Source organism: Phasianus colchicus, chromosome 5, assembly GCF_987193195.1.
Source record: "Phasianus colchicus chromosome 5, bPhaCol1.hap1.1, whole genome shotgun sequence".
In the NCBI taxonomy this organism is placed as follows: domain Eukaryota; kingdom Metazoa; phylum Chordata; class Aves; order Galliformes; family Phasianidae; genus Phasianus; species Phasianus colchicus.
In genome coordinates this window covers 49,943,048-49,969,230 of record NC_143440.1, presented here as the reverse complement: position 1 = coordinate 49,969,230, position 26,183 = coordinate 49,943,048, and the positions used below count along the sequence as shown (strand labels likewise).

Here is a 26,183-nt window from a genome sequence, read left to right as displayed (position 1 = left end):
CAGCTGTGTTTAGATAATCTCCATCTCTGAATACAGAGCAAATTTATAGCATCTCTTTGAGGGCCTTCCCCAAGACGGACTTCATTAATATGTGTGTTTTTTGGGGTGCTATATCTGAGGGTAGGTTGAAGGTCTTGGGTTACCCCTGAACAAGCACACTGTGTATTCCTTTTCACATGAATAATGCAAGCATTTGTTCAGATGAATGTCTGCTGCCTCATTTGAGCTTTTCACACTTGCAGAGAATTTCACTTACTGCCTCACTCCAAAAACTACAGGAGAGCTTATGCCAGAAACAGGGAGATAGGACTGCTCATTGAATCATTAAGGCTAGAAAAGACCGCTAAGATCATCTAGTTCAATCATCAATCCAGTTCCACCATGCCCACTAACCATGTCCTTCAGTGCCACATGTTCCTGTTAAAAGCAGTGAAGCCCTATTCCCTCCCCTTTGCCACACACTCACAAAAAAAAGACCACAAAACAGGGTCTTACACTGACTAACCAGTTCAGCTGAGGAAGCAGGATAAAATAGACTTGACTGAACTAATAAATCATGACATTATGTTGGAAAGATGTTTGTATGAAGTGACGGTTCAACATGCTGAGCAGTGGTGAACTTGGTAGAGGTGAACTGATTTATACTCTTGCGGAATAGAATACTTCTCAGTTAACAACTCCTAAAATAGCGGGCTGCAATGTATAAAACAAGATAGGGCTCAAAATAATCAGCCAAAGATGACAGATGGCATTTTTTTTTCTCCTTTCTTTCTTCCCTTCTTTTTTCGCTGTACTATCAGGTTGATCAAAGCACTGAGGATCATTTATTATTGTAGGAAAACTAAAAATATCTTGAAACATTCACGCAAAATAGATAAGAGATAACAACCAGTAGTTCTCTTTTCTTAAAACCTTATACACGAATCTATATATAGTAACAGTTGCCCTCAGAATACAAATTAAATGTGCACTGCTGAGAATTTGGGTCCGACCAGGTGAAGGTGCATTACTTAATCACCTCTGCAGTTTGTTTTTGTTAGCCAACCAATTATGTATTCTACTGTCACAAAAAAGACCTTCCCACAAATCTGTAAAGCTCACCTCTGTGGCTTGTCACTGCACTATCGTCACACAGCCACGTGTGATGTGGGAAGTAAATGGTCAGGAATGGAGACTGCAGCAAAACTGCACCAGTGACTGAAAGTCTCATGCACTCTCATGTCTCACTCTAAGCACTAGCAGCATTATCTCCTGTACTCTTTGGTAACAATAACATTAACATTTTTTAAAGGCAGACACATACAGATTTCTGTTAGAGATACAACGTGAGCTCTTTGTATGAATTCTATCAAAAAACAGGATCATAATGCAACTGTGACCAAAGATAATAAAAAGATATATCAGAAATTTATTCAGAGCAGATAATATATAGTGCTTATGAAAAAAAAAAAAAAAAAAAACAAAAAAAAAACCATCCTAAAATACAGTAGCACTTGCAGTTACTCCTTCCCCCAGACTCAGTAGTAATTGTGTCTGACTTCTCCTGGAGTCAAAAGAGTTTGTTTTCTTCCAACTACTTAGCATAACTTCTCACATGGTAAGTGCTAAGCAGCCTACCAAAATGAGTCCCTTGAGACAGGCACAGATGAATTTCAAATCAGAAGAAAGAGAAGATTGTGAATGGAAGGAATGTGCCAAGGTGAGTGCAGAGATTATAACCTCTGCAAACCAACTTATGTCTGGGTGCTTAATGCAAAACGAGGCAGGTTGACATTCTTTCCCTATTACTAAAAAACATTTATACGGTCCTCACCTGCTCCCATTCCAACCTCAATTCTTTGAAAGAAATAACAATATAAATTCCAATTTGCTTCTGGCCAGTAGGTTTCATTCATTCTTTTACCCATCCAAACATGAACATACAACACAATTCAAGAGGAACAACATTCCTGTTCCGGCACAGTGTGATCCAGATGAATCAGAAAGGTAAACAGATAAAAACAAAAATGAGAGAGCTTTAATAACATAATTAAAATATAACTTTATAAGCTTGTGAGATTATGTAGCATGCTGCTTTCAGTAATTTCCAGAGGGAGTGCTTATCCTTGACCATAAACCAAAGCAATCTAGAAAATGGCCACTAAGAGCTGTAAGGAGAGCTGCTGCAAGCAGATGCAGCTTACTTAGTCACCTGGAGAGCTTTCTCTGAAGTTTGCCTTTAATTGTGCTGCCTCCATTTCTCAATACCTTACTTTTTTTCTCTCCTTTCTCATCACTGCTTAGTACTCTGGATTCCCTAGTGAGATGCAGTGCAGCCTGCAAGGACCAAATGTTAAAAGGCAGGCAATAGCTGTTCAGCAGCTTCAAAACACTTTCTATGTGAGGAAGCCCCCCATATATCTTTTGTTACAACAAAAACTATTTGTTGGACTCATCTCTTCCTCCTGCTTTTCTTATTCTTTTGTATCTTGCAAAGCTACATAACTCATCATTTCTTCTATCCAAACATTTTATGCAAACCAACTGTCCTCTGGAAAAAAAAAAAAAAATAGAAGCACTTACCAAAATGAACCTTCTTCCATAGTCATGTCAAGAGCAGTGTCTGGTCAGCAAGAAGTGTGAAGATCCCTTCAGCTGTGGGAACAGTCAGAGTGGCAATGTCTCTGATATCTTAGGTGAATGGACTGAAATTTGCCATGTCAGAATGCAACTTCAATCTCTCCTGTGTTCACATGCTAGATTCATTTCAAATGAATCATGATCTAACACAAGGCAATGTTTGGACAACGTGTATAATCTGGAGTAAGGCATGAACATCTTTAGAATCCTCCATTCACAAGAGAAAACAAACATATTCTTTCTACTACCAGATATTGTCCCAGAAAACACGTATTCCATATATGGTCTTTTTTGTCTCTTGCACAATCTTTTTTTCTTCACTAGTTCATCCTTTCATTTTCTAGCAATGAGGATTACTTACCCAACCCAACAGTTTGCACATAAAAGTCACTGACTCTAAGAATCCAAAGTTGAAATCAGTCAGTTCTCACAGATTTTAGAAAGAAAGTAACAGAGGAACTATAAGGCAGCCTGGAAGAAGACAAAGATCATAACTATTTCTGTTACATCAGTTGTGTCTCTGTGCTTCAGTTACCTTTGAATTTGGGCGTTTTCCTCTTTTCACTGCATCACATTCGTTTTTTATAATCAGCCAGTCTGACCACATTCTGGTTGTTATACTTGCAATGGTCTCATAGGCAAAATTGGCCATCTCGTTAATAGGAAGTGGAATATATTCTGAAGATTCAAGATTCAAATCAAGTTAACAGATATTTTAAATCAGTCTTCTAAGAGTCAGTCAGCTATTCAATCTCTTTGCGTTGGAGAACAATGCTGGGCAATCCCAATCTTAAATTCACATTCTTTCCTCATTCCCCAGTGCCGTTCACAATAACGTGCTCCTTGAATGCAGGTCAGGTTCTCACTGCTCATTTTCATTTGCCCTTTAGAGTTTTCATCACACTGGGGAAATGGCAATTGCCTGCTGAGGAAGCTTCCTTTAAAATAATCAAAACACCTTTAGTGTCTATTTCTGAAAGCTGTAATTTTATTCATGGTATTTCTATTCAATCCCTTCAGAGCCTTAGGTTATGGATACTAACTTTAAATAAAGGACAATTTGCATGTCTTTATTATGAGAAAATATCAAAAATCTAACAACGTTCCATTGACAATAACAGCATTCACTTAAGACAACTCAGTGCTGACAGCTGGCCCTCTGAGGGTTTCCTAATATCAACATGTAACTGAATCTTCATAACTTAACCACTTCATATTACAGTTAATACTGAATGTTTCTGTTGGATACATATGTCTGTGGGCTTCATATAATTGATATAGAAGACATCTCTTCTGCAATGAGTCTGTCAAGTCACTGTAACCAAAATGAAGATCCGTTTGGTTTGTAAGAAAGATTGCTCTTTTCTACCTCTTACCTATAAATCTAGCACAGTTTAGACACCCCATATAATATCTTTGGTCAGGTATGAGTTTTAAATTGTGTGAATTATTCAGCAGTCAGATACTCACATCCTAAATTTTAAAAAAGCTACCTTCCAAAGTCCAGGAATATTATGTCAGCACACCACATGCTGTAAATGAACTCTCATGCTAACAGTCTCTCCCACAGTACTTTGGACTTCAACTGCTAAACACCTTTTTTTTCTCCCCACTTTCCTTCCAAAGTATTTTCCAATTTTCTGATAAACTATCCCTCTTTTCTGGTTTACATTCTTCCCAGGATGTTTTGTAGAAGTCAAATACACGTTGGCTGATGTATTTGTCAGGGTCCAAATGAAGCTGCTGAATTAAAAGCACCAGAGTCACTATTTGTGGACTGAGCTCTAAGACCAAGCAGTAGCAATGTAATCTGTAACCCCAACAAAATGAATTTCAAATCTTTATTTGGATAACAACATATCTGGATTTAGACTTTGTGATCTGATTCCATTTCTCTAATCAGATGGAGCAAAAGCCAAGTTAGCCACAAAAAAAAAACAGCAGACAAGGAAGACTGCTTCAACATTACTCTTTCAAATTTGTGACCCTGAGCATGTCACACATAATCAAAGCTTGATTAACATAAAAATCCGATTACTGCTTCATTAAATATCTTTCATTCATCTAGAAAACAATGGCTAAATGCTTGGACTTTATTTCCCATCTACAAATGTAAAAACCATTGCTGGTGACACAGATTCAATAACACAACTATTATGTCAGAGCAATTCCTCCTAGGCCAAGCTTTCCTCTTTTGCTGCATGGCTAGCCAGGGCAGCATGCAGACCCAATGTGACCCATGATCAATAGCAGAGCTGTGGTGGAAGGAGGAATCCTAAACAATCCAGATCACCATAATGGATGCTGTTGCTGCTGAAGCCTGATAACTCCAAGATCAAGTTGCCTATGCAGTCCAGCTCCAGTCAGTAGGAACTGAATGGCATGGAGGATCCACTGACATCTTTGCTGCCTGTGAACATCTCCAGAGCTCTCTGCCACCAGCTTGCTCCTCACTAGCCACTTACTGGGAAGAGATCCACCAGGGTCCTGCCCACCTAACTGCCCTCATCTCACTACTGATAGAACCATAGTATCGTTTGAGTTGGAGGAGACATTTAAAGGTAATGTAGCCCAACTCCCCTGCTGTGACCAGGGATGCCTACAGCTCCACCAGGCGCTCAGAGCCTGACCTTGAATGTCTCCAAGGTATTTAGATTCATATCAGACTTGCATATAAACTCTATTCAAAGATCAGAAATGAAAACGGGACTGGCTGTTGGCTCTCCTTGAGCCATAGAGGACATCCCTTTTCATAATTCCCCTGAAGTCTCACGCTATTGAGAAAGCATTTCCACAAGAGCGAGTGCACAAACCTGAGCCAAGGCTTTCCAGCTGCCCACACCACTGCTTTTAGGTTTCTTGAGTCGTGTAAATCAGCACAGCACATCTGGGCTCACAGGTGGCCTTAGGCCTTTCTCAGTACTGTATCTCTTCTATTATGTAGATCCTTTCAGAGCAAGCACATAGATAGAACTGATCAATTTTGATGTTCCCTAAATAAAATGAAATTTTATAAAATAAAAAGGAGAAAGAAAGAAAAGATGCTTTTTGCAGTCCTTTTCCAGAACATATTTTTAAAAATTTCTGTCAGTGCTCATAAATTTCCAATCCTTTTTTAGAACGTGACACATCACTGACATGAAATAGATGTGATAAATACTTTTAAAGTGTTTAGTTGCCTTCTTTTGTGGGCCTCCATCAATCTGAGCAGATAAGAAAGGAAATACTATTACCTCACTTCATACACAGAGAACTGAGTCAGGAAGAGGGGGAGTTATCTGACAAGATGTGGTTATTTACGTCTGAGCTTCTTGACTAGATTCCCCTTGTAATTAATGAAAAGGAATGGGTACTTCCAGATTTACGTCACCTCCTTTAAAAGTAGGCTTCTAAAAATAGGTCAGCTTACTCTCATCCTGATAGTGTCTGTCCTGTTCTACAAACTCAAAATGGGAGCCAGCTGAATAGACCCATTAACATTTGCTTCAGGTCAGGCCTGTATTGCCTTAATTCACTTGTCCAATATAATACCAGCCATGTGTTCAAGGTACAAGCCTCAGAGCCTCAAAATCCAGAGGGTAGGAACTCAGATTCCTTCTTTTTCAGTATATTTTGCATAGGCCGCTACTTTGTTCACATTTTGCATTATTTCACTGTTTATTTCTATCCTAATACTGTTAACCAAATTTTGTTTCAGCTGCTACTAGAGCTGTGTGAAGGAATGTCATCCATTAATTCAGGGAGAATTTCAATATTTGAAAATATGTTTTTGCACCAGTTTAAAACAACATTGTAGAACCATCTGCAAGGCAAAGCCCTGAGATGGCAAGAAGCATGAAAGTGCTGCCAATATATATTGACTTTTCAGATGGGAACCTGGGATTTCCAGAAAACTCTAACAATGGGGCAGGCCCACAAACATCAGCTCTCAGGGAGAAAAAGCCCAGGGACCATCATCTTTCTGGTCTGTCTGAGGGTAAAAGTCTCAATAAATCCTCTGGCCTCCACACAGCTGAGCAGTTCCAACTTTACACATCAGCACTCCTTTGCCATCGGGCCATCTGCCAGGCAGATGAGCTGGCAGGAGATCAGACAGGTACAATGAAAATCTGTTTTTTCCAACTACACCTCTCTCAGAATAGAACTGCCACCACATGGCATCTTTGCTTGGACTGAAATGCTCCACTGAAAAAAAATACAGCTCATCTGGACAGCGCTGCAGATGAATACCAACCAGCTGAATCTGAGATAGACATGTTTTCTGTCACCACTGGGTTGTGCAGCTGTTCCAGTACTCAGCTGGAAGCAAGGGCTGGGGCTGAACTTCCAGGAAAAAAAAAAAATTGTTTTGACCACTCACCACCTTTTGTGACAAAAAAATAATAATAATAATAAGGAAGGTGAGAGGTAACATAAGGGATGCAGGAACCTTTTTTGTTTTTCTCTTGATCACATGGGGATCCCATGTGATCTTCACACCAGGAAAGTACTTGTATTTTGGTAGTACTTGAATTTGCCTGTATAGCCTTCCAGTCTTTCTTGTATTGAACAGACCTCTTTTCACTAAATGTAGTCTGAGTAGCACTACCTCCCATATGATTAGATTTCCCCTGCACTGCTGCTGAGGATTAGATCCAGCAATCACATTCAACAGCATCTCCATGTAAAAGCTCTGCTCAAGGGAAGAAGGCTTCAAATTCTAGAACTCAAACCTGGCAATTACTGGCTATTTTATGATGTTTCTGGACAAAATCTCTTTGCCAATATGTTCTCTTACTGTCACGGAATTAACTGGATCAGTTTATGCCCGTGACAGGGGGCAGTATGCCCCTGCCCTCCCCACCCCCCACCTGGGCCCACAAAATGGGAAGGAAGGGGGAAAAGGAAAGAAACAGCGGCAACAATCTATGGAGGTAAACTTATTTTACTAACTATGATATCGGAATACAAAATAATACAATATAATACAATCTAATTGAAATTGAGACTAATGAATGAAATAAGATATGAGAGAGAGTTCCCGAGACCGAGTCAAACCTGAAAAAGCTTGGAACGGCTAGGAAAGCACCCTCCAGCACCCACTGCCAGGCAGTAAGAGACCGCCCCCCCCGGAAGGGTCAGATCCCGTGACTTCCGCAATGTATAGGGATAGGTACGTAGAGTTAGAATATTAACACTTCCAGTACACGATGTTTTGATGTTGAATACTGAAAGTCAAATAAGCAAAAACCAAAACCATGACACTTACCTATTTTATAATTTTTTATGAGAATAAGCATAGCTAATTGTTAAAAATATTTCTTTGGGAAGTCTGAAGACACATTTTTAGTGACCTTTTAAGTAGCCTCCCTTGAGAGGTTTACATTCACCATTCAAGTACAATATTTAATATTGTACTAACTCTCCTTGTTTTCAGATAAATACTTTAATGAAGTAAAATGGGCAATGACTTGTAAACCACTTGTTGAAACAGGAGCAGAGCTTTAGAGAGAAGAAATAGGGAACCATTCATACAAAGGGTCCTACTGTGCAGGAATTTGGAGCCTGTCCTGTAATTCCTTACTTCCCCAGCTGCCTGAGTTTCTGTAAATCCATGGAATATACGATCAGAGTTCCCTAAGGCATAGCACCACTGTATTCCCAGTTTATTCTTTGAAAATTAATTCTCTCTTCTCCTGGTTGTATTATTTCTGGTTGAATTATTTTCTTACTTTTTAACTAAGGAACATTTATGCAAATATTTATTTAAAATGCATTTTCTGAATACATTTAAATGTATTTCCTGAAAATATATGCATTCTTCATTATATCTATAATTAAAAAAAGAGTTGTCTACCCACAAAATAATTACTAATTAAGATATATTGATTTACCAGCATCAAAAAAATTGTGCAGTGAACTTTTCTAATGAACTCTCATATGACAAAAGGAATCAAAACAATATAGCTAGTTTGTGGATTATGTTGTCTTGGAGGAACAGGAAAAGTGATTAACTTATTCATCCATATTTTGACATCTTAATTTTTCCCTTTTTTCAAATATGTCTAAATTACCACTGCAGAAATTTACATTGGTACACAATAAAATTCAATATTGATTGTGAAAAGCCCAGTCTTTCATAACAAGAAAGCAAGCAACACAGCACAAAGAAATGTGATTCAGGCATTTCATTAACTGATAACACTAGAAGCTAACAGTGAGGGGAAAGGGAACATGCTTTCTCTTTTTTTCAGAGAAAGCATATTTCATAACAAACTGGGGAGGGAAGGAAAAAAACAGCGTGAAATAGCTTTGATTTTCTATAAAACAAAAATTGAGACTCTGACTCTAGTTCTGCTATTAGATATACTAAATTTGTAACATTGTATTATTATTAGATTATTTAGACAATTACATATTTACTTTTATAATAATTACTATTATCTTCCTCTTTCTACAATACTCATTACTCAGCAATATTTTTATAAGGGCATGTAGCAGCAGGATGAGGGGAAATGGCTTTTAACTGGAAGAAGGCAGATTTAGACTAGATATTAGGAAGAAATTCTTTACTGTGAGTGTGGTGAGACACTGGAACAGGTTGTTCAGTGAGGTTGTGGATGCCCCCTCCCTGGAAGCATTCAAAGCCAGGCTGGATGGGACTTTGAGCAACCTGGTCTAGAGAGAGGTGTCCTTGCCTATAGCAAGTTAAAGATCTTTTCAGAACTTGCTTAATTCAGTAAGGCTATAAAGGAAATAAATGTTTAATAACTTTCCCAGTTTGAGGGTTTTCTTTCTTTCTTTCTTCTATCCCTATTTCTTTATTTTATTCTATAGAAGTGGCTATATGTTTCAGTGGTATATAAATGCATTATGTGAAGAGTTCATCTATGTAGACTGTTTTCTTGGTTCATTAGAATGTACTCAATTGTTACTGACTTAAATACTCCGGGCATTCCCTTTACACCTTCTATAAACCCAAAGGTCAAACTCTTCCTGTGGCAAAAACTTCCTTCTATACCAGGATCAGGTTGTACCTACACCTGATCTCACCTAAGTTGCATTAACTTAATTTGCCTGACACAAAGCAGCACCCTGAACATTTAAAACCATAGCCTGAAAAGCTTCTGTTCTCTTTTTGTACAAATCTTAGATTTTGACAGAAGATTTAATATTAAATCTCTTTCACTCTAGTTTTCATAAAATCCTAGAATGATGGAGGTGGGAGGGAACCTCAGAATCTGTCTGGCCCAACCCCCTCTCAAGCAGGGATACCTAGAGAAGGCTGCCCAGGACCAAGACCAAGTAGCTTTTGATCATCTCCAAGGAGGAAGGGAGACCCCACCATACGTTCATACCGTAATTCACACTTCATACAAAATCCAAGTTGCCAAGTTACAGGAAGGAAAACCAACTTCTCTTTTGAAATGAGCAGAAAAATATAAAGAATAACAGGTCAGAACAAGAGCAAGTGAAAAGCAATGTGATGTGGCAACCTCATGAATGAAGATGTACACATATGAGCAACATGGGTTCAGATTATTATTTCCCAGATAACAAGGCAGATATATTCACCAAGTGAAATATAAAAATTAAATGACTGAAAGTAACTGAAGCTGCATTAAATGTCTGAATTAGAATATATTATTAAAAAAAAAAAAATAACCGCAAGTGGTAATCTAAATATAACTGTAACACACAACACCTATAATTGAAATAGAGCACTGTGCAGGCAAAACATTAGACTGTTTCCTAAGCACAGGTTGCATGGATCAAGTAAGCATCAGTTGTAAAGCTTTTGCATTAAAACTAACTGAAGATCCTATAGCAGCTGGTAGAGGAGAAGACCATCCCACTGAAGCCAGCTCAGATAAATTTTCCTTGAGGAACCGCATGCTGTTCCCATCACCCTTGTCTTATTAAAGATACAAAATATTAGTACACTGATGCTGATGGCAGTACAGATTTGATATCAGAGGGCATCAAGATTTGCCATTCTTTAATGAAGAATTATTTTTTATCACATTTACAAAAAACTAAGGCAATTCATAACACATCATTTGTTAGCCCTCTTGTCTCTAGGTGGTGAAAGGCTACAGTTCTATGGTACCTCAGAGCTCCCATCGAAAGCTGAGAGATCAGCTCAATATTAGCAGAGATAGCAGTAATCTGAAACAAGGTACAGTCACCTCTAGAGATACCAGCTCCAGCTGGAGCCCCAGCTTCCTATTCACTTAAATGTATTAGAAGATTGAGGACCAATTACCACCAAGTAGACTAGGATGAAAGAACTCCATCATGCAGATAAGAATTGAGGCAAGAGAGGACTGGCTTGAAAACACACAGATGGGGAAAATATCACCAGGGTCATCACTGCAAATTCAGTTGCATGGTTTGGGCAGATGGCATTTTGACCTTCACAATAAAAGTGGTGCTTTTATCTCCTGGATCTAGACTATCTTAAATTGTCTCTAAAATAAAATGAAAAAGTGAAAAACCTCTATGAAAAAATTCACTGCTTTCTCATGGAGTGTAAAAGCAGCTAGGTTACAAGCAGGACGTACATTCTTTCTTAGTGAAGGTACATTGAAAAATTCAGGGTCATACTTTAAGTAGTATGGATTTATTCCCCAATAGGCAGGAAAATGGAGAAACATAGTAATAATTGATTATTAGGACTTCAATTCTCATGATGAAATTCTAAATATAGAATCATTAGCAGCTCTGTGGGATTAGGGAGCAGATTGAATGAAAGGAGACAAAGACTTATTTCTCTAGAAAATGTTATAACCTTGGCTATTGGCAAGGAAATAGTTTTGCATAGTTTATTTACATTCATTGCTCTATAAATATCTGCTATATTTATATATTTATACATTCAGTCACTATATTTTAGGGTAACTCTAAAGTTCCTGTGTTAAACCAAACGCTAGACTGCGTTTTGTTTTTAATGAGGGTTCTTCCACAAGATGTTTCATTGTGGCTAATGAGATATTAACAGTGAATGCACTAGGACAGATGGGAAGACAGTCAGCTGTCTAAATCAGAAGATTTTCAAAGTGCAGTAAACAAATTATTAAGCACAATTCACTGGCTCAGTGCCATTACATACCGTAGAGAATTGGTCCAAGAGTGCATCATGAAAAGCTTTTCAGGAGCAGCTAAATTCTACATCTGTGGTCTTTGTTTTTCTAGTACTTTACAAGAACAGAAGGGGGAATTACGAAAACGTCTATCATACACTACCCATAAGCTGGAAATGCTTGAAACGGAATTTGATTCTACACGTCAGTATCTTGAAATAGAATTGAGACGTGCTCAGGAGGAACTTGAGAAAGTAACTGAAAAACTGAGAAGGTTAGTAAATAACTTTTTGAATTGAGCAGATTTGAGGAATTTACAAAAGGCTGTATTAAAGACATATAGTAAACATATAAATATATATCTCAAATATTTATTATTTATTGATTAAACATTGTATGTTCATGCTAAATATATGTATTTTACATATATGAATGTGCATTACATACTGCATATGAAACTGTGTGTATATCATACATAACATATTTTGTACTGAAAGTAAACACGCATATGGAAACATGTATATGGGTAGGTATATGATATTGTTTATGTGTAATCATACGTGTTGGTTAGTACTTTGTTAAATTACATATATGGAGATATCATAAATACATACACATACCTCATATATATATATACAGAAAATATTTAATTCTATTTTTAATTCTCCTTTGTATGATTTTATGATTAATTAATTTGTCTGCAAATTTTCAGTTGTTGCTCTCCATTGTACTGATACAAGAAAAGAGTATTTGTCTCAAAGCTGAAACTAGGATCAATATAAACAATATTACGACATTTCATGTCATGATTCAGCAAATCATTCAGTTTCCAGTCCCAGATAGAATGGAGTGATACCAAAAACCTATTACTTAAAATTACTGAAGCTGTGGTACAGTGCTATTGCAAATCAAGGGCCCAGTTAATGTTAATGAGAAATTATCATAAGCATGCACTCCTGACATTTCTGGTACTGATTAAAATGGCCTGTAATCTGGCACTAAACTTAGCAGTGATTCTGAGTATCATTTTTTTCATTTGTTTACAACAATTTGGAACCTGCTATTATCCATTTATGTAGGAATGTATCTGCATTTGTTGTGAAGACTTTGCTAAGAAGTAAGCAGATAATTGAACTATTTGATTTAATTAACTGGATGAGTCAAAAGAAAATTCAGAACAAACCATTCCAGGGCTACACCCAAAGAAATCTTTTCATTCTTTGCAGAAGGCAAAAATTAAAGTACAAGAAAGCCAGAAAAAAAACCAAAACAAAACAAAAAAAAAAACCTGAGTCAACCAAAAGAAACATCTAGTGTGCTCTTATAACTTAGGTTCGTTCTTTCCTATCTCTGAGGCTTCTTAAAACAAGACCAAAATGAGCAGGTGGATTATAGGAGTCATGACTGTGAAATCTGCACTTATCTATCAAGAGTTCTGTAGAGACTTTCCACATTGTTTTTCCACCACTGGTATTTCTTTTCCATCATTTCATTTAGATAAGGTATACTAAAAATAACATTACTCTTGTTGTAGTTTTGTTCTACTGTATTAGAGCTCTAAGGTCAGGGAACATTGGCAACCTTTTCTCCCAAAATATTATTTTAGATACAGCTGTCATAAATCTTGAATGATCCTTATCTGAAGGACTGGCCATCTCACTTTTGTTAAAAGAAAGGGACAAAATACAGTCTTTCTTAAGTTAAAAAAAACCCTATGTCAACAATACCAGACATTGATGATTTAAGTACTCTTCAAAAATCAGGCCAGTCATTCTTCATTTTGCTCATGGCAAAGTCTAGCAATAATACTTAAACATCAGATTAGTAGAACTGACTTTCCTATACTCTAACTGAACACTGTATCGTATTATGAAGAACATTTATATTGAAAAATTATGTTTCAGGCAGGTAAAGACATTGGTGGCCCAAAATATTTTACGAGCTTTAAAGATGTTACTATTGAGAATAGCAAGGCATACCACAAGTTAAACAAATAAATTTCCAAGCCTGGAAAAGGAAACTGTTGGAAATCCAAAAGGATGTCAGCAGTATGTCACCAGTGTCAGAAAACCAGCATGAGAAAAACAAGGAATCAGAATTAGTTTCAATAATATGTTTCCTTCTTTATTCACAGCACGGGGAGAAAAATTCAGCCCCTACTAACAAATAAGCCCTGTGTACGATGATCTCACTTGCATACTAGAGAACATTAAAATTCTGTTAGCATTGTGCACAGAATTTTTTTCTGAGAATCTGAACAGCCATCTTTTTCTGCTCCTTTTGAAAGCTTTTGATCTCTTAATTTGTCCAGAATTAACTGTTTTTGCTGGGCCTTTCCCTCTCTAACCTAAGCAAGAAAGTCACCTATGTGGCACTGCAGTCAAGACTTTTGACCTCCATTTTTCTTTTTTGACCCACTGGGAGCAATGCTGAGAGCATTTCAAAATATTAACTGTAAAGTAGAGCTTTGAAAAGTGACTGAAAAGACATTGGGAATTTCAAATGCCTCACAGTGATCCCCCTATCTAGAGTGAACAGCATGGCTTTTTAAAGTTAATGTTTTCATAATATTCAAATATTAATATGGAAACTCAAACCTTTTTTCCTAAGGTCACACTGGTTTTCCTGCTTGACACTGCACCCTGGGAACCAGCTGCTCAAGGTCTTCCTGGCATTTTTCAGGGAGCAGAGATATTTTAAGACACAAGGAATAAATCCATATAAGCATATTTTTAGTGCTAAGATTAGCCCCCGCACTTAATTGTTTCAACAAAGGTAGACACATCATGGGCTAAAGGGGTTTTCAGATCAGAAACTTGGTAGCTGTGTTAACTTCAGAATAAACAGAGGGAAAAGTATATTTTGTTTCTTTTGTTTTTTGTAAGAAAACCAGTGTAACTCATGTTAACAGAAAAAGATTTTTGAACAAGGTTACTATTTAAGTCACTTTTCAAAGTTAAGCTGAACTCAGGGTGAAATTCTCTTCTTTGCAGCAGCTTAACCCAAGCCCGTGTTTTACATCAGATATATTTCAGAACCATGTGAGAGCTTTGAAATAGAGACTTTGCAGGCTTTCTCTTTGCAGTCTTTGAGAAAAATGTATTGTCTGCTTGGTTAGAGTTCTGATACATGGCATTCAGTGTGGTCAGAATACTTCTCAAAAGAGTCCAATTTACTGAGGAATCTAAACATGCATTTATTGTATACACATGTATTTATGTGGGTATCATATAATCCTATCAATTTAACAACAAAAAGCCATCAAAAGCCATCAAAATGATGATAATTTTTTATCAATTCACATGCAAAGATTTTCTCCTTAAACTGGTTTCAGAGGCTAATGAAGATGACCTGCTCTTTGATTTATTTATTTAGAGAATCCAAATTTATGACAAAAATATTTCATACTTCACAAGACTCAGACTATGTGTATATTTTCTTTCTACACACTGAGTTAAGTTACCATTTACTCATCTGATCATTTTGAATGGGAATAATTTTTCCTTCTTTTTTATTTCACAGTAATTGCCATTTCCTCTTTTATTCCTTTAACACCTTCTTTCATTTGTTGCTAAGTCTGTTTCTCCCTGTTCCACTCACATTTTCTGCCACTTCTTTTGGAACAGTGGATTAAAATTTGGGTTTTATTTGGATATTTGCACGTGTATGTGCTTATATATGTGTGCACATTTATGCTTATTTTGTCTACCTTTGCATACCATTCTCAATAGAAACGCTTTTTGAAGGTCAGCTTCCTACATACTGTTTATTTTTGGTTTAGTTTTATTGTTTGGATTTGATCTGCTGGGAGGTGGTCAATTTTTTCAATGCAAAAACTGGATCTGTGGAATACTTTCTGATAAACATATAACACAGGAAAATGTGATGGACAAAGACTTGATGCAAGCTGAGAAGCGTATTGTAATAAGGCTACTGCAAAAGCCAACTACCATCTACTGCATGGAAACACTGCCATTTGAAAGCCATTATGTTAGTGGTAACTGATCTTCCAGTGATCTGAAGTAAGAGAAAAATATTGTCTGTAGAATCTGAGGACTAAACCCACAGGTGCATTGCCATTGTAATAAGACAGATATATAGGTTATCTGGCTGCAATTGCTGTTAGTTTTGTTCATGTTTTTAAACATATGGGAAAGAAATCTTCAATATATAACTTGTAATATGCACTCCACATATTCTGCTCTGTACTGCAGAAAAGACTCAGTTTGGAGAAGTCAAGCTAGAAAAGCACTGAAACAATATTTTGTTTTGCACTATTCCTTCCTTCATAAATTTATGCAGAATACTTTTGAACCCATGCAAACTTTTGGGAAAAACTGTGGTTCACAACAGACAAGACAGTAGGGCACTTCTGGCACAAAACAGCAGGTCTTATTTTCATAAATCCTTGCTCCCCACAGTACTGCGTGCAGCCTTATCAACTCACATAGCAGTGTTGAGTAACTGTCTGCAGTCATTTCCCGTGGATCACAGTACTTGATCCATACCCTGGGGACCTTCATCCTTGGGTTTGTCATTCCTTACACCCTCTAAGCATCTGCCCTCAGCACAGAGCTCTCCTCTCAGAGCTGTGGGGTAGAAGTTGTGGTATGAACGGGAGGCCTGTGTGGAATATCAACCATCCCCTGGTCTGTCCTCAAATAGAGAATTTGGTTTATGTAATGGGGAAGAAAATCTCCATGGCTACAGAAGCATTGAGAGACCTGAACAGTCACTACAAGGAAGGAGTGGGCTGGACCCCTCCATTAATCACTATGGCATGAGTTGACTGCAGATCTCAGTTCTGGCTTCAGCATCTATCTCTAAACATAAAACAAATCAAAGGGAATTCCTTAATCCTAATCCCTTCCTGATCACAGTGGAAACTACACGCAGGCTCAGACTTCTTAGATGAAGTAACTTTCTGTTGAATGAATTTGTATTACATCTGAGTTCACTCTTACACAATGCCAAAAATAAACTTGTCGGTGAAAATACATTGTCCTATTGACAGAAGATTCTCAGAGCAAACATGTAGATATATTCAGACAAACTCTTCACAGCTAAACTTCCAACATTTGCTTTACGTTTTTATACACACTTTCGAGGTGATACCTGCTCCTTAACTTCTGTGAAGAGAAAGGCACAGCTACTCCTAAAATAGGGATGCTTTTCCCACATGCTAAGCAGCTTCCTCACTGCAATACCATGGTTACATTCCATGGAACATAAAGATATACAGAATGAAACTTTTCTTTGGTGTATTGCTCTGGAATAAGCAGGGAAGACTTGTTTTCTAAGTCCATTCAATTCCTCAATTCTAATAAAAATAAACACCCCCATTTTCAGCATGAGATTTCTAGATTTATTTGCTGAAGAGAGAGAATGTGTTGCTGAAGTCAAGGATGTGCAATTCCTTTGAACTTCTATCAAAAGGGGAATATTCGCTTCTAAGTCATTTTCTTCTACTGCAGTCATTGGGTTTCTACTGCAATTCTCCACATTAGGAGAGTCTGCTAAATCTCTTCCTGTAGTGTCTAAGCAGAAAGCTCAAGCCTCCTCCCTGACATATAATTTGTGAGCCTGATGCACAGCTACAATCCCTTTGTGCAAGTTCTCATGCTGTGAAGCATGTCTGCACATAAGCGTAGAACAGCAAACACATTTTTACTTCCTGACAGAATTTGCTGCTAAATATAGTAAACAAATATGACATAGAAGTTTGCTTAGGAAGTAGGTGGTAATTGCATTTCAAAGGAAACCACTGACTGGCAACAGGAGTGGTAAGAAAATAGATTTCAAGTAGTGCAAGCCGAGGTTTTGTACTGATGTGAAAATTACAGGTAAAAATAACACAAAAAATACATTCAATTACATGATATCATCTTTGTTTTAGGATACAAAACAATTACCTAGCCTTACAAAGAATTAATCAGGATCTGGAAGATAAACTTTACAGAATGGTAAGTTATAAGTGATTTTTATTTTTTTTTTTAATATTAAATGTGCTTTTATGGTTCTTAAATCCTATGACAAACATATTTGCTCCAAGTGCAGTATGCTTGAAAAAGATATACGGGTTTATCATTGTCATGATCTAAGGCCCAAGCTGTGTAAAATGGTGTATCTCCATTAATTTAAATAGAGATTGCATTGGCTGATGATCTGACTGAGTAAATTGTAACTTGAAGATAATTCTCGCTAATTTAGTTAATAACTTCATGGGTTTTAAATATTTACATTTTCATTAATTATCCAATTTAAATAGAGTAACCTAAGCTTTTCTCATGCTTTTTAGATACTTTCACTCAACTTTTATTAGTTAATTTAATAGAGCTTGAATAGCCTGATTTTTGTACGCTGCCTTAACTATAAATATTAGCATATTAATTTATTATCTGCATGCATCTGCAATCACAATGTCAAAGTCAGTGTCACAGGTCAATTAGTAACCGAGTAAGGAAATCACTGCACCACTTATGGTCTTCATCTAGGGTAAAAATTACAAGACAGCACCACTCATTCAAAAATGTTTGAAAATCTTTAAAAGAAATGGCAACATCCTGAGCATGCTGGCTCATTGCTAATGCCACTGGGACATCATCCTCACTGCTAGGAGAAAAGTTAGAGAGAAATCTAAGGGTAATGTTTAAAGAGAAAAAAAGAAAAAAAAAAAAAAAAAGGAAAACCACGCAACTGTTTCTATCTTCAAAAGATGTTCAGGCCAAGATCTTGTGCACAGCCTGCCCTTCCTTCTCTCCCAAATCAGTGTGAATGGTCATTCCTTGCTCTCTTCCCTGCCTGGCCCTATACCCAGCAAGTCCCAAGCAAGCATAGTGTACACGCCAGACAGATGTTCAGGCAGAGGCCTGACATATCACTGTAAGGAAGCCAGGATAAGCCAACATCTTGCAAGGTCTATAGATAACATTTCCATGGATGGGCTGCTTAGAGTGAAGGTAGAGATTTATTTTTCCTTGAAAATGAGTAGGGACTCTGGCAACATACTCGAGAGACATCATCCTTTAAAAGAAATCAGAGACAAATTTCTGAAAATGACTTTGTTCTTATCTCCATTAAAATAGATGACAATGAATGCAGTATTGATGCATTTTTAACTGGCTGGAAACAGGGCAAAGTTACAGCTGAGTTAGAGCTGATATTTGTTTATACACAAGCATAAAATACATTTGATCTCATGGTGGTTTTTTTCTCCATTTTTCTTTTGTTACATTCTTTTCCCTTTTATCTAAATCACTTCAGGATTTTATCTTCATCTTTAGCCTAATATTTATTATTTACATGCTACAAAACAGAAATAACTTTCAGGCATTCTGAATGGTAAAAGATATTCAAAAACTATATATAAAAGGAAGGACTCCAGAAAACCCTTGCTTTTTCAGCAAGTATTTGAGATCAAAGCAAAGAATTTTTAAACTGATGTTTCAGCATCCTCTTAAAACATAAAGCAAAGATTTCAGAGCATATCTCAGAAAGAAGGAAGACTGCATCCGTGGAGCACTGTACCTTTTTTCATCCCACTAATTTGACAGTCATTGAAGGAAGCTTCAGAGACTCGAGGAAGATCAACCAGGCTTTGTACACCACTTAAATCCAGACTGATTTGCCTTCTGAAACAGTGAAACTGGAGACATGAATCAAAACCAACCAACCAACCCAAAAAATCAGTTAGAAATTCTATTGAAAAAAAAAAAAAAAAAAAAAAGAGGAGGAAAATAGTGACATATTGGGAAAAAAAATGTACCAAATCATCTGATTTTCAGAACATCTCAAAACACTCAATACTTCAAAGAAATTTGAATTAAATAACAGCTTAGTCAACAGTTCATGGTGGACTGTGCTCTTGGACACCTTTCCCTCCCTTTCCTCTTTAGGAAGAACAGCTGTGTTTATTTTTCAGTCTAATTTATTCAGTTTGCCATTATAAAATCAAAAGCCTTTCATTTCTCTACCTTTATTCAAATACATAAGCTGTGTTTATCTTCTCCTTCTCTCTCCTTCTGTTTTTTTCTATTCTGACATACATGTGCATATGTGCACACATACATACACACTCTAATTCTTACACAGATTCTGACCATTTAATGCGTCCAAAAGTATCAAAAGGAGAAATTATGTGCTCTGCCTTCCTGTGGTGACCTGGGCTGCCTCCGGAAGAACATTTCTCCCTGCCTTTACAGGCTACCCATATCTCTCCTAATCTGGGACTTCACTTTGGCCTCCTTCTTCTATTGATGTTTGAGTATCCTGAATGTTAAAGTTTTCTGAAAGGATGTAAAAAAACAATCATTAATTCATTAGCAGCCACAGGAAAGAAGCCGAAGTAGCAGTTATTTTTCTTTTAGGCTCTGCTTCCTTTTGAGTGCTAACCTATAAAATATTTAAAACTGTTTGAAAGTCCTGATCACAGAAAATGACATCCAAATGAAACCTCTGTTACATCAGAACTCCAAATAAAAATATAAACCAGAGTGTCTGTGATGGCTAAGGACTGAAACCTGAAATCAGTGGAGAGTTTTGTATAGTAAAGTGGCCAAAATTAAGTACATGACACTGTCAAGCAGATGCAGCACAGAGCTAAGATCCTGCTGTTATTACTTAAATTTCTGTTCCTTCCATTGCCATGGTCTTCAAGTGAAGAAGATTTGTTTGCTCCTTTAAGCACCGGTGAATCAAGGGAATATGCAAACTGTCTTCTTAAATAATTAAGCCTTGTAACTATTTTTTTTCCATTAAGCTGTAGGAAAGTACTAAGCAGAGTCCTTAAATTTTTTACTATGAGTCTATCCTGGGGCTGTTGAATCAAAAAACGTATTTTCATATCTAATTACCAACATACTTCATTTGCACTGACTCTGGTCTGAGTTTCCTACAGATTCTTGGCCACAGTCCTGCTAGTCACACAAACAGCAGTTGCAAGTTGATTACAAAAGTCTTCCTAACCATGTGTTAATATAACCTTTTCATCAACTCAATTCAATGATATTTTGCGTATGATCCTCACTTATTTTAAAAAGTTTCTGAAGCTTTACGGCTTTTACGGCTGTTGCATCTAATTCTGCATTTTCCTTTAAAGACATAAAACAGATTATTCCCCAGAAAGAGTCTAAAGTATCTATTCTGTAAGTAGAAAGTAAGCTTGGCATCATCTGTGATACAAGCACACTTCTCATGCTGTCTCGCTCCAATTTATAGGACAGAGAGGAGGTTCTTTTAATATATGCATACCAGGAGTGAGATTAAGAAACAACAGTTCAAATGTTGGTACGACCACTTTATTATAAATCCTGATCAGGGAGATGGGAAAGGGAAAGACAGCGACTACTACGAATTAGGGTGACGGGTAAGGGAAGGAGGAAGGGAAGGAGGGCAATAGAAAAGATAGGAAAGAAACAAGAATTGCTTAAAGCAGGGATAGTCACCACCAGGATCCAGCAGCAGTCCCGTTGCATGCCGTTTCACGGGTCAGAGGCAAAAGCAGCAGGGGGAGAGCAGCAGCAGCGTAGCTGGCCTCAGGCAGCAAGCAGGTAGCAGGAAGAAGTTGCAGAGCCAATCCAAGAGGAAGCAGCAGGACTCAGGTAGCCGGCCCAGGAGAGTCCATCAGCATGCAGGAATTCCGTAGTGAAGAATCTGATGGAGACACCTTTGTTCTTCTTCAGCATCCTGGTAGAGCGCAGAGCAAGTTCAGGATGGAGAGAGGCAGGTGGTGAGGATTCTCGTGTCAGAAACCTCTTCTTCTTCATGAGGAATCTGCTGCCAGAAAACCTAATCTCAGGGTTGTAGGTCCCTTTTTCATCCTTCTTCTGCCATCGTGGCGTTCCTGGGCACTGGAGTCAAGTGCAGCACCTCCTGAGATGGCCATCTTCCTCGAGATAAGCCCATACAAAAGGCTGTTTCCTGGCCATTAATCTGCAGCTTCTCTCTCTCTCTTGTTGCCCCTGGTCTTGTCCACCTGTGTTCCTCAGACAAAAGATTTCACAACTCTTGCCCAGGACTTGTCCATCAGTGTTCCCCAGACAAAGATTTCTCAACCCTTGCCCAGGACTTGCTTGGACTTATTCATCTGTGTCCCCAGCAACTTTGAGACAATGATGTAAATGAATAATCTCTTACACATGCAAAATCCTTTAAGAAGGCAGAATATAAGCTCCTGCTTTGTCTCAAAATCCTGCCATTTGTATCTCTTATAGATATATACAGATAGCACTGGAGATGGATAGGGAAGGTGGCAGTCCTGTGGGAAGGGGCAGAGCCCTCTGGTGACCTGGGAGCTAGCTGATAAATCAGCGTATGTGGTTTACAAACCATCACACCCAGTACTCCTTGGTCTGCCAGTCCATCTGTCAGAAGACTGCCACCAAACCAAAACCTTAACATTTTGCTTCAAAGAATAACAGCAGGTTATCCCCCAGTCTGTTGGGTTAGGTTGATGTTTATTAGGAAAAAAAAAAAAAAACATTGGTTATTTCTCTCTCAGTGCTGGTTCAGGACCTCTCAGAACTGTAGGCAAATACTCAGTGCTGTCAGACATCAGGAACATGATCAGATTCCTATGTTTCGCTGTGTAGGAACTGCTGGACACTATCTCCACCAGCCTCAGCCACCAGGACATCAGTCCTTCCCCATGCAAAGCCAATATTCTCCCTCTGTACACAGTGATTATGTATTTTATCATATCTGTCAAGATGAAAACTGTTGCAACACATTAATGCCTGATTTCTAATTTACATTAAGGCAAGCTGGGAGATGTGAATCAGCCATAGAGTTGGAAGAAATTATTATGTAAACTATCAGTACAGAGGGATTTGTGTTAAGGACTATTAGGTCTGAAATGCTGTATTATCTGAGCACTGCAGATTTTTATCTGGTTTCTTTCTCTACCTATGATTTAGAGGTGTACAGCAAATACTTTGTGCTCTATTTTATAAGTAATTATTTATCCAACTCTTGAATACCTAGGGATTTCCAGTCTCTTGGCCATAATATACCCAAGCATCTCCAGCTGTAGAAATCCAAAGAGGAATTAAATAAGAGCTGAGCAATTTTCAGATGTGTTCAGAATATTTGTGTTACAGGATTGTCATTTTAAAGGAAACATATTTCTGGATTTCCAGACAACGAAGGTAGAGAATATAGAATGGTGTGAGGATTTTGATGAACAAATCCAGTCAGGTATTAAAATCACCTGACTACCAAAGTGAGCTCAGCCCTCAGAATTTAAAGTCACCACTAGCCTGCATCTGAGACTGCCATGAAAACTATTGGTTACCTTCCAAAATAGTTCAAATCAAAACTGAAAGACGAAAACTAAAGATGACCTAAATATACTTGAAATAATTTGCATCCCTAAGACAAAAAAAGTTTAGAGTCAGCTCAACCTGGCAGGCTCATTTGCTCACATTCAGTGAAGACAGCTGTGAAGTTCAAGATAAATTTATATTAGCTGGTTATCTGAGGCAGAATCCAGAGAAACTCTGTGCCTCCTGGGCTAAAGCAACTGCAAAACATTTCTAAGGAAGGAAATGACCATGCATGGCACTGAAACATATAATTATAAAAATAGCGGTTAAAAATGCATTTCTAAGAGGCTTTTAGGTATCATATTTTTATGCTTACAGACATTTTATATTAAAGATCTTTTCCACCTCTGACTGATTCTTTTCACACTAATTTCCAACATAAGAAAATGTATTGCCAAAGAGGATATAAGACTAACCTTTTCAAATCCCACAGTTTAACATCTGTAGCTCCTACACAGGCTCAGACTAAGTAGATACATCAGATTTGTAGCCCTGCATAAGCCGGAGGGCACAAAACTGCCTCACAAAAGCACAGCAGTGCTTTCTTCTTCGGTCCTTTCTTCTTCCCTCTCTGAATGGAGATACACTATGAAGCAGTCCAGCCTCATCCTAGTTATTGTAGACTTTTTCAGAACCATAGTTATTCCCCTGCTCTGTGTTTCCCTCCTGGAAGAGCTTTTTCCACAAGTACCAGCAACATTGGGAAGGCATACAGTGACAAAGAACACTCCTTATCTCCAGTGTCTTCTCTGTTGAATGATACAGAGCTCCACATCTCTTTGCATCTCATCCTTCCATATACAGAATTATCTGCCAGTTCAACACAAGAAAAGGAAAGAGAACAAATAAGCCTGAAAATGTTTTGCATGCCAGGCACTCCACATCTCAAAGCCTTTCATGAGAGCAATAATGAATGCAGAAGACAAAGCACAGAAGAGTGAAATGTCTTGGCCAAAGTCATGAGCAAGGAAAATTATTCAGCAAAGAGCTAATTTCCAAAAAACTCTCAGATCTTTTCTATGCAAATCCAACGTCTACAACAAAAATCAAAACATGTCTTAGGTTCTCCTCAACCTAATTTCCGATACCAGTGACTTATATCCTAATTAGAACTTAAAAAGAAATTAAGTAAGAAATTAAAAGGTTTGGCAGAGTATTGTTTTTTAAAAAAACAACAACAACAAAAAACAAACAAACAAACAAAAAAACAATAACAACAAATTGAGATACTCACTTAAGAAAAGTATTGGCCCACTTAGACCAGATCCACATGGGAGGTTTCTGTCATCTGCTTTCATAATCTAGTTTGTTTATAAATAAATAAATTACCTTTTGAAAATAGTACAGCAGCAACAGAATTCAAGAACCTGTCATGTTGAATGTACTGGAGGGAATGTTGTATTAACTCAGATAAGAAGATAATGACATTTTTCAAGAGAAAATGAAAAGAAGGAGGGAGGGAGTCTGATTTATACGTAGTCTTGTTCTATTTGGATCCCTCATGCTCACAGAACAGTGCTTTGAGCATGTAGGATCATCAGCAATAGGGGATCTTCTATAAATTTTGTTATCACACATGGCTCTGTCTCCAGCAGAGTCCTCTTTGCTCAGTAGAGATGTAAGCTTTGTTTTTCTACAGAAACACACATTTCTTCTTCCAATCTGCTTTCACTAACACAGCATTGTAAGGTATTACTACATTTGCCCATTGTGCCATCTCTCATCCCTTCAACTGTAATTTATCTAGCATTTTATTTTCCAGCAGGATTCCATCCTAGCAAGACTTGCCACTGATATGAAATGTGGGAGACACACAGAGAGACAATACGCACATTTTGTCAGCTCCATCTGAATTGCTAGCAGAAAGAGCCCAGAGTAGTCAGCTTAGAAAGGCTTAGACCATAAACAGATGGGTATATTTTTTCAAGCGTAACTGCAGTGCTAGGGAAGATAACAGCAAGACCTCACCTCCCTCTTCCAACAAGTTGCCCACATTATCAGCAGGGTCAGAGAATGAGCTGATTGTGTTTGATTATAACCAGCTGACCCTGAGCATCATTGGTTCCCTGAAGAACTGCTGCTCCATCAGCAGATCCAACAGCTATGAACAGAAAAGGACCCTTTTACCACAGATATTATCTAGTGTCTGGAGCAATGTCCTGACCAAATGAAAAAAGATGCAGAGGGATGTCAGGCTACAGGGTACAGATGTGATGCTCTTAACTTCAGCCCTTTGTGCAGAGACTCTTACCTTGCAAAGTAATTGTAAAACAGGTGCCACTGAGCAGCCAGCCCACTGGTTCATGACTGGGAAAGCAATCAGCAAGTGCAGCATAGATCCATATTTTAGTGTATCTAAGCAGAACCCAAGCAGAAATGATGGGATCCTTACCCAGCCAAGGTTTGTGCATTTAATTTACATAAATAAAATATCCTTGTTTATAATGGATTTTCTGTTCATATTTCTATTTCAAATGAAGAAACAAGCATCTTTATCATAGCTCAAATTAGACATAGGACATGCATTGAAGTGAAAGTCTCAGGACTGAATACATGATGACCTCTAGCTGGAGATGTAGATACAAGCAGTTCCTATGTGGTATAGGTCAATCATATTTCCAAGAGGGAGCAAATCTATACAGCCATTAACGATAACTGGTATGGATTAGTGTACTCTGCTAAGAATGGCTATATCACTACTGACTTCATTCAAGACATGCTGACCCCATGAAGAAATTTTCCAGACTAACACTAGATTTTTTTATAGTGGGAAGATAAATACTCATCTTGCATATTTTCTACAAATAACTTGCAGTGAAAATGCCTTTGCTTCAGATGCAGCACTTGACAGCATTACTCTAACCATATTTATTTCTGTGATACATTATTAATTATACACTAGTGATAGTTGAGTTATTTCTTTTCTTTAATGGAATTACGTTTCAAGACTGTGACATGGGGTAGTCAAGGAAACAAATCTTTATAAGACCTTCTCTAGAACAAAGTTGAATGTAATATTAAGAGCAAATCATTCTTCAAGTGAAACTTCATACATCATGATATCTAGAACCTCAGACTACTATAGCCCAACAAAATTGTCTTTGATAACAATATTCTCTTTGGAGATCAAAAAGAGAAATCAGATTCTGCCTCAGGTCATTTTTTAATCAGCATCCAGTGA

The 26,183-nt window shown here is 37.6% G+C and overlaps 1 protein-coding gene and 1 long non-coding RNA gene across 8 annotated transcripts in view; one reads left to right on the top strand and one right to left on the bottom strand.

Moving 5' to 3' along the window:
* Nucleotides 1-26,183, top strand: part of BEGAIN (brain enriched guanylate kinase associated) — a 148,222-nt gene that overhangs the window by 79,283 nt on the left and 42,756 nt on the right. For all 7 annotated transcript variants that reach the window (XM_090141618.1, XM_090141615.1, XM_090141617.1 and 4 more), the window contains 2 exons: nt 11,794-11,955; nt 17,578-17,644. In XM_090141618.1, the coding sequence (XP_089997744.1) occupies nt 11,794-11,955; nt 17,578-17,644 (229 nt within the window). The remainder of the gene's footprint in view (nt 1-11,793; nt 11,956-17,577; nt 17,645-26,183) is intronic.
* Nucleotides 21,532-25,720, bottom strand: LOC149917916 (uncharacterized). The gene is made up of 3 exons (XR_016467350.1): nt 24,835-25,720; nt 24,237-24,303; nt 21,532-23,812 (listed from the first exon to the last, which is right to left on the bottom strand). It is a non-coding gene; the product is annotated as an uncharacterized LOC149917916 (long non-coding RNA).